Source organism: Podarcis raffonei, chromosome 13 (assembly GCF_027172205.1).
Source record: "Podarcis raffonei isolate rPodRaf1 chromosome 13, rPodRaf1.pri, whole genome shotgun sequence".
In the NCBI taxonomy this organism is placed as follows: Eukaryota; Metazoa; Chordata; class Lepidosauria; order Squamata; family Lacertidae; genus Podarcis; species Podarcis raffonei.
Genome location: NC_070614.1, coordinates 12,547,560 through 12,558,781, shown reverse-complemented (window position 1 = coordinate 12,558,781; position 11,222 = coordinate 12,547,560). Strand labels below are relative to the sequence as shown.

The 11,222-nt window shown below is 47.5% G+C and overlaps 1 protein-coding gene across 2 annotated transcripts; it reads right to left on the bottom strand.

The window, feature by feature from the left end:
- Positions 1–668: 668 nt before the first annotated feature.
- MLX (MAX dimerization protein MLX) lies at positions 669–8,703 on the bottom strand. Of its 2 annotated transcripts, XM_053363740.1 has the most exons (8): positions 8,596–8,702; positions 6,513–6,549; positions 5,728–5,817; positions 5,058–5,164; positions 4,757–4,856; positions 4,303–4,402; positions 3,855–4,056; positions 669–1,735 (listed from the first exon to the last, which is right to left on the bottom strand). In XM_053363740.1, exons 1-8 carry the CDS (start codon positions 8,641–8,643, stop codon positions 1,679–1,681), a joined length of 741 nt encoding a protein of 246 aa, XP_053219715.1. In that variant the 5' UTR covers positions 8,644–8,702; the 3' UTR covers positions 669–1,678. The 2 variants fall into 2 exon arrangements, with proteins under 2 accessions (XP_053219715.1, XP_053219716.1); XM_053363741.1 differs by lacking the exon at positions 5,728–5,817 and having other exon boundaries at positions 8,596–8,703.
- Positions 8,704–11,222: the final 2,519 nt, after the last annotated feature.

Sequence of the window (11,222 nt, the reverse complement as noted above, 5' to 3'; positions counted from 1 at the left end):
CATAGAAATGTTTTTTTCAGAGCTGCATTTGTTTGTTTGCTTAAAACAGGGGTCGGCAAGGCTTACCAGCCATGGGCCAGATCACGCCCGCGGAGATTGTCCGTGGGTCGGACCAGGGCAGCGCTACGCCAGAAATCGCATCTGCACATGTCCACGGCACTGGAAATCACTTCTGTGCATGCCCAGACGCCGAAAACCGCACCTGCGCAGAAGCAATTTTCAGTGTCTGCGCATGCACAGAAGTGATTTCCGGTATCTGTTTGTGCGCAGATGTGATTTCCAGCACCGCTTGTGAGTCCCTGCGCTGTGCCGATTTAGCGCAGCACGCAGGGGATTCAGTGAGTGGGCAGCTCAGTTCAGGGGCGGCTCGTGGGCCGGTAAAATGATCTTCATGGGCCGGATCCGGCCCATGGGCTGCACGTTGCCGACCCCTGACTTAAAAGGCTGTTGTGTTTTTAGCCTAAGACAGCCTGACTTGCGCAAGTAACACTTGGGGGTCTAGATGATCGTTCCAAATCTCACCGAGAAGAGAAAAATGCTGGAATAACTTGAGTGCTGGAACTCTCAAGGTATTCAGAGATGGATGTGTAAGTGTGTTGGAGAAGCCGGTTTCTAAAATTTAGCTTTGGCTATGCGTGGTTGAAAACAAACAGGCAAGCACACTCCAGTCATTCAAACACTTAGCAAAATTTATTAGAATTGCTTGTCATGATATAAAAAAATAGTTTTCATTTTCACAAGTGAGGTCTGTCTAAGCGAGTCCTTATCCACCAGCCAGCAGCAGATCTAGAAAGTGGTGCTTATAAAAGGACAGGGGACCCTCCTTCTTTGTAGCTACAGAACAGAAAGCAGAAGCTGCAGAGGAGGGTTGGCTTAGGCTCACTTTTGCTGCATTTTTAGAAACTGGGGGGCTCCGAGGGGCTGAAAAGGCTTCCCCTGCCATGTAAGCCTTGCCAGCCTCTCACAATCTGTAGTACTGAAGGCAAACGGTATTGTGATCCGGTCAAACAATTACAGAAGCTGGAATTGGAGAGCAAGGCTTCAGTGTTAGCATGGCTTATTGCCCTTCTGCACCGCAAGCAGAATACATCATGTATGCAAAACACACCCGTTTATTGCATAACTTGTTCAGGTCACAGCCCTTAGTAGCCCAAACTAAATGCTGGGCTAAGGCATCTGGGTGTGTAAATTGGGTGTCTGAATAAAACACAATAGAGAGGGGGCTCTGTTTTAAAGTGTCCACACCAAGTTAATGCCACTTAGACCAAAGCCTTATATGTACTGAGAATTTAAGAGCGTCTGCTCTTGATTTGAGGTGAAGCGAAGGCTGGAAGAGAGCTTGAGTCGCGGTACTTGCGTACTCTTAGGAAAGGAACTTTGCTCACAATCAAACCCTAGGACTGTGCGTTGTAGATGGGTTTTTATCAGACAAGCTAGGTCAACATGAAGAACACATCAGGGCCGAGGCTTGAAAGAGCGAGACCGCAGCGACTGATCCTCATGAACAGACAGCTAATTTCTTTCCTGCTCACATAAGGAGGCCGAGAGAAGGGTTTCAGAGGTCAATACAATCAAATAGCCCTCCAGAAAAGCTTGAAGAGGAAGTACGGGCAGGAATAGCCTCTTGGCTACAGAGCGCCAGGCTACAATACACCCCTCCTGGGGTGCCCAAGTGTGGTCAGTAGAGCTGGCTCTTCAGTTGCTGCAGGACGCCAATCACAATGTCCCGTAGGGTCTAGGAGGGGAAAGTCCATAGGAATTCGTAAGAAGCTGGTTCAGGTTAAAGGGTATTCTTTGGAAGGGCTGGGAAGACTGGGGAAACTAGGCTGGATGGGATTAAACCAGAACCTTTAGTTTTCAGGCTCCTGACCCATGGGAATCATCAACCTCTTAACAGGGGGACACCACAGTCTTGCACCTTACCCTAAGGACCACCTGAGACATAGTAGTAGTAGTAGTAGTAGTAGTAGTAGTAATAATTGTTTATAACCCGCCCATCTGGCTGGGTTTCTCCTTATGTCCCTGTTTAATCGCTGAGACCTACTGGAGGAATGCCATTAACTGTCTCTCAAGTGAATGAGGACTGTCGGTATCTGTGAAAAATTCAGCATGGCTGATCCAGCAATGTGGAATGCCCTCACGATGGAGATCAGCCAAGAAACATCACATCTTCTTTTTAGACGACTTCCTTGGGTGGGTGGATTTTATGTGATTGGCAAGTTCCTTCTGATTTTATGTTTGCTGTATGTAGCTTAGACATTTGCTATATGAGTTAAAAGGTAAAGGGACCCCTGACCATTAGGTCCAGTCGTGGCTGCCTCTGGGGTTGTGGTGCTCATCTCGCTTTATTGGCCGAGGGAGCCGGCGTACAGCTTCCAGGTCATGTGGCCAGCATGACTAAGCCGCTTCTGGCGAACCAGAGCAGCACACGGAAACGCCGTTTACCTTCCCGCTGGAGCGGTACCTATTTATCTACTTGCACTTGACGTGCTTTTGAACTGCTAGGTTGGCAGGAGCAGGGACTGAGCAATGGGAGCTCACCCCGTTGCGGGGATTTGAACCGCCAACCTTCTGATCGGCAAGTCTTAGGCCCTGTGGTTTAACCCACAGCGCCACTCGCGTACCTTCTATATGAGTTAGCAGTATATAAATCCTTTTATAAGCAAATACTACACAACAGGTGGAGGAGAAGCCAGTTGTCAAATTCCTTAGGATCATCCTGCGTAAAATGCTGGTAATCAAAGCCTGATGTGGCACTATCCTGAGGATCTGAGGGTGGGCTGGGGAACGCTTGAAAAAGTTGAGCCGTTTATCACCATTGAGCAAATATGGACGAGACTTCTAGTAATGGGAGGGGAGATCTTCTATGAATACATATCTGCCTTCAGCATCTCGACTCCCTTCCAAAAAATTGTGCAAGTTAAAACACTCAGAGCTTACTGTTCAAACTAAATTGTGAATTTACCTAGGTAAATGTTAACGTGGGTGCTGAACTGAGATGTTCTGGTCACAGAATTCTTCAGCAAGCAGCACAGCAGGCAATAAAGCCAAGGCCAAAATCAGCAGGGGTGGGACATCTTAGGAGCCAAGAGGAAGTTGTGTCCATTGGAACACAACTGTATCACTTCCCCAGCACTTTGTCATCTCACTGCTGGGGACCAGGCTAGTATGAGCTACTCTTGACAGTCCTGAGTCTCAGGAGCTGCATTTATTCAGTTTTCAGATGATATGCAGCTGAAACCACTTGGGCATTAAATGAACCAGTTATCAGACACTGGGAGAGGAGAGGCAGATGGACTAGGAGCTGCCATAGCTGGGGACACTGAGGTCCATGAGATGAGAGACCTGTTGTCTCCTGAGTCAGAATCGGGCAGAGCATGCTATAGGCTGGCCAGCAGCCCTCATCTTTTTGAGTCCAGGGATGGACAAGCAGTTCCCATGTAGGCTGAAAGCGTTATACTTTTCCAGAAGGTCATTTTTTTCTGATTTTGCCCTTGCATTCTAGTGGAAGGGGTTAACCCATTGCTCCCTGCTCTAGTGCCCTGCTGACTTGGGAGTATTTGCATAATTAAGGTGCTGTGGAAGATAAGGAAACCATTTCTCTCCTATCAGGAGTTCAATCTACCCAGTTCCAGCTGTACAAAGAGATGAACGCCATAGGCTACTGAGTGGTACTTAGCAACAGCAGGAGGAGTTAAGGAAATCCATCTCATGACCCCTTGATCGATTCAATTTCCACCTGCTTGCCTCTGAGCAGGAGGCAGCACAGACTCCAAAGAGGTTAGCATGAGCAAAACAAGCACGTATTTGCTGCGCGAAACCGCTAACCACATGCTCTCAAACTGCGGAATTACCTGTGGCTTGCAGTGCTCTTCTATCCAGCTGAAGACACATGCCGAGAGCTCCTGAAAGCTTGTCACGGAGATGGAGGCGTTGAAGGACTGGAACAAGGAATCCATGATACCCTGGAAAACGTTGAACTTCACCTGGTCGGAGACCTGGTTCTTCCCTTCATTAGGATTGTCCTGGTGAGCTTTGACAATCTGTTCGTAGTTTCTGAAATGCATAAATGTGGGTTTAGGAGAAGCAGATTGGGCTGGAAAGACACGGAGGGCTTATCTGAACTCTCGGAAGTTTTATAGCAGCTGTTGCAGCGGGGAAAGCTAAAAGCTCAAAGAAACAGGATAGAATTGACCGCTCACAATTAAGGAGTTCACTTCCGTCCCTTATAAATATTGTGGGAACAGCTGCTACTGAAGCATGCTGTCTTAATGGCATGTGTACATTAACAGAGGGTCTTACATTTTCATGATTTTCAAGGCCATTACATCTTTCCGGAGCGTGGAGACCTCTTCCTCCTGCTTCTTCTTTTCCTTGTGCAAGAACTGGATATAGTCAATGGCTGAGGAGCAAAGACACCAGCGGGTTAGAACACAACCCCAGAGAGGCTTCTCAAAACATAACCAGAACCTGTGGGCTATTCTGCCCTGTTAACTCAGGAAAGTTGCAGTCTCTCTCTCCCCCTAGGAGGAAGACAAGGAAGCTAGGCTCCCTTTAGGCACTAGTGCTAGTTAGACACATCTATTCAGAGTTTCATAATCTGAAAAAGAGAGCAAGCGAGCAGAGGATGAAACAGGTTTCAAGACTAGTGGGAGCTTGGCAAGAAATAAGACAGAGGATAGTAAGAAATAAGACACACAGTGCAAATGGAAGGAAGACTAAAAGCCAAACACACCCAAGCAGTTCCTCAACTCACTTTTCTGCAACACAATTGCCTTGCTTAACTTCCCTGAGCCTATGGAGAAATCCTGCTGCTGGCAGGTAGGTACAATCGACTGCAAATCGTCGTAGCCTTTCTGTAGGAGAGAGGGAGAGCGGTGTTAAAACTTACAAAGCAAGGCTGTCCCCTCCCAAATGATTAGCTAAGTCAGCACACCTCCAGCCGCCATTTCTTTTCTCAGCTGCTGCAGGGGAGGGGCAGTGCAAACTTGCTATACCAGGGGGGCAGAAAGGGGCGTTGAGCATGTATGGATGTGTAGGTCACCCCACTTTCTGACCTTGATGGCATCCCTCCGCTTCTGCTCAGCCTGTGTGTGGGCGCGGCGGCGGCGGTCCTTGTAGATTTCTTTGTAGGCTTCCTGCTGGTAGTCGGAGTCTTCATCATCTGCAGCAGGAAAACAGGCCTTGTCAGCTAAGGGGCAAGGCAGCAGGAAGGGGCCTAAGGGAAGCGGGGGAGGGCGCCCAGCAGCTTCCTCACCGCAAGATTTCATCAGGCTCAAGTTGCGACGAGAAAACTGCACGGTGTATGGGAAGAATCGCCATTTGTAGGCTGTGAAAGCGCAAGCCAGCCTCGGATCCCTTTTCTGGGAATTAAAAGGGAATACACCCCTGCTAGGGGGCTTCCTTTTCTCTGCATTTTCACACTTCCATGGGCCACTGAGAAGGAGGGATGGGACGTTAACACCTTGCAAAAAAGCTAGGGATTAGCCAAGAATTCGGCTATGTCAAACTAGGAGTGCAGTTTCCAAAAGTCACTACCAAGCAGCTGATGTCCCATTTGGTAGTCCTTTAATACCTCTCTTCTTCCATGGCACTCCCTTCAACTGAAATACTTAAGACACTGCCTCCCAGCTGCCCAGGAATAATGCAAGGGTATAGGTGAGAGGCTCTGTTCACAGTTGGGAGACGAGTGACTGTTGCATTGACAGAGAAGCCAGTGGGCTGTACCTGTGTTGGGTACTGAAGAGGCACTGGTGGAGCCGATGCTGTTTGCTCTTGATACAATGCTCCCTTTCCTCCTGCTTTCCACAAAGAGTGCTGAAAGAGAAACACCACCAAAGTAGACCTGACAAGAGTGCACCCTCCACATAATTTTACTCCTTAATACCCTCTATCCACCCTACTGCATTTGCAGTTAGGGGGAGAAAAGGGTTCGGTCCTCCCTCTTTGATGGCATAATTTTATGTGAAGCAGGGATTTACTGGTTGCAATTGGGCAACCGGGAGCTAAGCTACATTAACCGAATGCAGCGGTGTGATCCGTCATATATATCTCTGGTAAGTGTATGTACGGCACGAAAGGCCCACAAACGAGGTCACCATAACTGCCTGCCTCCCTCACAATTGTCCCTTCATGCTTCCAGCTCAAAGATGAGGCATCGTCCCTCTCCCACGCTAAGAATATGGGGCACACAAATTCACACAACCCTTCCGTTCCCAGCTGAACGCTTCCGAAGGGGCAACACGGGAGACCTTGTCCTTCCCAAATCCTGTGCGTGTCTGAGGAGGGGAGGGGAAGAGTCAGTGGCAACCACAAACGATGGCTAGCCAAAATTTGTGGATCCAAAACCCAGTTGAAATGTGTAGACCCAAAACACGAATCCACCAAGGAAGGGAGTAGCACCTGTTAAAACACAAGGGCCCAGGGAGAAGCAGGGAAAGCAGCTAAGGTTATTTAGCAAGACGATAAGCAATCCAAGAAGTCATGAGAAAGAGGGGCTACCAAACACTTACCAGGATCCAGCCCGTTGTCGCTAAACGTCGAGTCAACCTGGTTTGTTGTGCCACAAAAAGAGAGGGGGGTGGAAATAAGACAACTTTTTCTTTAGACACATGCCAATGTCTTACTTGAACTGTGGCTGGTTCTTAAGCATCTCTAAAACTGATACCTCTGTGCTGAGTGCACAAAGAGGAGTGTTCAACAAATACGCTGTTATCTCACGTCAAGTAAAACTAAAACAAAATCATTCCATCGACCCCCATTAAAACATTTTTTTCAAAACCTAATTACTCTCTGTAGAAAGATCAAAGTGACAATGCAGGAAGTCATCCTCCTGAAAGGTTGCTTTTGTCCTCATATATTTTATAGCACTAAAGGGAGGAAACTGAAAGTTGTATATTGCAGCCTCTGGATAGGTAAAGGTAAAGAGACCCCTGACCATTAGGTCCAGTCGTGGCCGACTCTGGGGTTGCTCATCGCGCTTTATTGGCCGAGGGAGCCAGTGTACAGCTTCTGGGTCATGTGGCCAGCATGACTAAGCCGCTTCTGGCAAACCAGAGCAGCGCACGGAAACACCGTTTACCTTCCCGCTGGAATGGTACCTATTTATCTACTTGCACTTTGACATGCTTTCGAACTGCTAGGTTGGCAGGAGCAGAAACCAAGCAATGGGAGCTCATCCCGTTGCGGGGATTTGAACCACTGACCTTCTGATCGGCAAGTCCTAGGCTCTGTGGTTTAACCCACAGCGCCACCCGCATCCCTCTCTGGATAGGAGACAAGCAATATTCCCACCTTCGGGAGGGGAGGGGGTAGCTTTGGGAACTACCCCAGAATCAGCAGCAGCAGGGCCTAAGAAAGGATCTTGGAGAGCTGCTGCCAGTAAACAACACTAGGTGGGACGGCTCAGTGGTCTAAGGCAGCGTTCCTGAAGCAGGAGCCTCACAATTTCAGACCTTTTGGAGGACAGGGCTCAGTGCTGAGCTTTCCTCACTCCTCTTTCATTCTGGCCCATTTGCAATGCAGCGGAAAACGAGCAATGGGCACTATAATCTTTTCCAGCTCTTTTCCTATGCACTTAGCAGCTCAAATACACACAAACATTCAACAGGGTCTCTCCTTACTCCAGCCTTTCCCAACCTTGGGTTCCCCCCAGAGGCTGTTGGACTACAACTCCCATCATTCCTGACGGCTGGTCCTGCTAGTTAGGGATGATGGGAGTTGTAGTCCAACATCTAGGAACCCACAGCTGGGAAAGGCTCCATCACCGTGACTCTGAGGTAGGGTCAGTTCAGGCTGTCAAAGGGGCAGGAGGAGTCTTGAAAGCCCAGAATGCCAATCCCATAGCTGTCAACTTTTCCCCTTTTCTTGCGAGGAATCCTACTCGGAATAATAATAATAATAATAATAATAATAATAATAATAATAATAAAATTTATTTATACTCCACCCTCCCCAGCCAAGACCAGGCTCAGGGCGGCTAACAACCAATAATAAAAACAAGTTGATTAAAATACAATTTAAAAACAAGATTAAAATACAACATTAAAACATTAGGAAGCAGCCTCTTCACAGGAGGAGAAAGGAAAAATAAAGAGGGTGAGGAAATCAATCTTGGAATAAGGGAATTTCCCTTTAAAAAAGGGAAACGTTGACAGCTATGCAATCCCGGGAGAACCAACTGCTGCTTTTTTTTTTTTTTTAAGTCTCCTTGGCATCTTTTAATGCAATTAGGAGGGGTTGTTTATCAGCTCCATTAAGCCACGTTTAAACTAAGCCCAGATCTCAGCTGATTTCGTAACCAGAGAAATCCGCCCCAGAGGCGATCAAGCGAGCGCCTTTCTTCCCACTTCTCCCTATTCACTGACCTGGGGTGTTTTTTTTAAGTTATATACACTGAAAAGGCCCCAGGCCTGCTTCCCAGTGGGGAAGGGGCATTCTTCACATGCTCAGAGACACTGTCTTCAGAGCCTCGCGGGTTCTGCAGGCTGAGCAGGCGACCGGGACCCACCCACCCCGTCCCGTAGACCTGCCCCACGGCTTGAGCCTCGGTCCCCATCCGCTCGCCTTGCCTTTACTCCCCCCGGTCTCACTCACTCTGGCCGTCCAGGAGCTCTCCGGAGAAACGCTCGACGGCTCCGCCATCTTTCCAGACCCTCCCCCCCTCCGCCCCCGGGTCTGGCACAGCGTCACGCGTCATGCCGTGACGTCGCCCAATCAGGGCTGCGGGAGGGCAGTTCTTGGAAGGGAGTGCGCTTGGGTGACCAGGGGAAAGATTACACACACACACTCAGAAGCCCCGCCGTATTCCTTCCACCTGCACCGCAGACTTCATCATCATCATCATCAATAAATTTATTGCACTAGCCAAAGGCCATGACAGATCCCTGCAATTATTTTAAAATGTAATACACACACACACACATACACATACCTTCATCATCATCATCATCATCATCAATAAATTTATTGCACTAGCCAAAGGCCACGTCAGATCCCTGCAATCATTTTAAAATGTAATACACACACACATACACATACACATACCTTCATCATCATCATCATCATCATCATCATCAATACATTTATTGCACTAGCCAAAGGCCATGACAGATCCCTGCAATCATTTTAAAATGTAATACACACACATATACACATACCTTCATCATCATCATCATCATCATCATCAATAAATTTATTGCACTAGCCAAAGGCCACGTCAGATCCCTGCAATCATTTTAAAATGTAATACACACACACATACACATACCTTCATCATCATCATCATCAATAAATTTATTGCACTAGCCAAAGGCCACGTCAGATCCCTGCAATCATTTTAAAATGTAATACACACACACATACACATACCTTCATCATCATCATCATCAATAAATTTATTGCACTAGCCAAAGGCCACGTCAGATCCCTGCAATCATTTTAAAATGTAATACACACACACATACACATACCTTCATCATCATCATCATCAATAAATTTATTGCACTAGCCAAAGGCCACATCAGATCCCTGCAATCATTTTAAAATGTAATGCACATACACTTACACATACTCAGACGCCCTGCATGGTAGGCCAGCCAGCCAGCCAGCCGTATTCCATCCACCTGCACCGCAGACTTCATCATCATCATCATCATTAAATTTATTGCACTAGCCAAAGGCCGTGACAGATCCCTGCAATCCTTTTAAAATGCAATGCAGCTACTAATAAAAAAACAAGTGACCATGCACTGCAAGATCATCGATAGCAGGGATACCATTAGCTGAGTTGCAGTTGCAATAACGTTGTCGTTGTTGTTTAGTCGTTTAGTCGTGTCCGACTCTTCGTGACCCCATGGACCAGAACACGCCAGACACTCCTGTCATCACTGCCTCCCGCATTTTGGTCAAACTCATGTTAGTAACTTTGAGAACAGTATCCAACCATCTCGTCCTCTCTCGTCTCCTTCTCCTCGTGCCCTCCATCTTTCCCAACATCAGGGTCTTTTCCAGGGAGTCTTCTCTTCTCGTGAGGTGGCCAAAGTATTGGAGCCTCAGCTTCAGGACCTGTCCTTCCAGTGAGCACTCAGGGCTGATTTCCTTCAGAATGGAGAGGTTTGGTCTTCTTGCAGTCCATGGGACTCTCAAGAGTCTCCTCCAGCACCAGAATTCAAAAGCATCAATTCTTCGGCGATCGGCCTTCTTTCTGGTCCAGCTCTCACTTCCATACATCACTACTGGGAAAACCATAGCTTTGACTATACGGACCTTTGTTGGCAAGGTGATGTCTCTGCTTTTTAAGCAATAGCCCAGTGCTATTGCTCCCACATCGGGGACCAGATTGAGGGGAAGTGTACAATAGCCTTGGCAGGGTACCCTAATCCTGGTTTGAAGCTGAGGTTAGTTTGACATTTGAGTCAACACACACACACACACACACACACACACACCATAGCTGTCAACTTTTCCCTTTTTTTAAAGGGAAAGTCCCTTATTCCGAATAAGATTCCTCGCAAGAGAAGGGGAAAGTTGACAGCTATGACACAAACCCTCAGGCTGTATGGGTTCGAAATCGCCCCTCTTAGATACCCCTCCCTTTGCAGAAGACCCTCTTTGCAAACTGCTTGCTTGAAGCCTCCATAGACTTGCAAGGCAGGCAGGTGGCAATTGCAGACGTTGCAAAAGCACAAAACAAATTCTATGTCTGATGCTGTCTTGTTTTTAATATTCAGTTGGAAGCCGCCCAGAGTAGCTGGGGAAACCCAGCCAGATGGGGGGGTATAAAATAATAAATCATTATTATAATTATTATTTATAATTTATTATTTTAATTAGAAATCACAAGGAAGTAGGAGCAGAAACATCTCTCTTTGCCGGTCCTTTTTTTTTTGTGGGGGGACACCAGCTGATTGGTCACAGTTAAATCATAAAAAAAATACAATTCTCCCCTGATTCCTATGGACAGCCCAGGGGGGAGTGAACATAAATAAAAATTATAATGAGGGCAGAACACCCATCCCTAACCTTCAGTCTCTAGAGAGCAGCTCTTAATCAGCCTTGCTCCGATTGGACTACGACTCCCATCATCCCTAGCTAGCGGGACCAGCGTCGGGGGGTGATGGGGTTTGCAGTTCAACGGCAGTTACCAATCTCGAGAAGGGCTTGTCTAGGCTTGTCCTTTTCTATGGTTCCCCCTCAAGTCTATGGGCATCGTCGTAGGAAGA

Coding starts and splice junctions, on each gene's coding strand:
- MLX (XM_053363740.1), bottom strand. CDS start 8,643: ATGGCGGAGCCGTCGAGCGTTTCTCCGGAGAGCTCCTGGACGGCCAGA. Junction 6,550..8,595: donor AGAGCTCCTGGACGGCCAGA/GTGAGTGAGACC, acceptor ACAACAAACCAG/GTTGACTCGACGTTTAGCGA. Junction 4,857..5,057: donor AGCGGAGGGATGCCATCAAG/GTCAGAAAGTGG, acceptor TCTCTCCTACAG/AAAGGCTACGACGATTTGCA.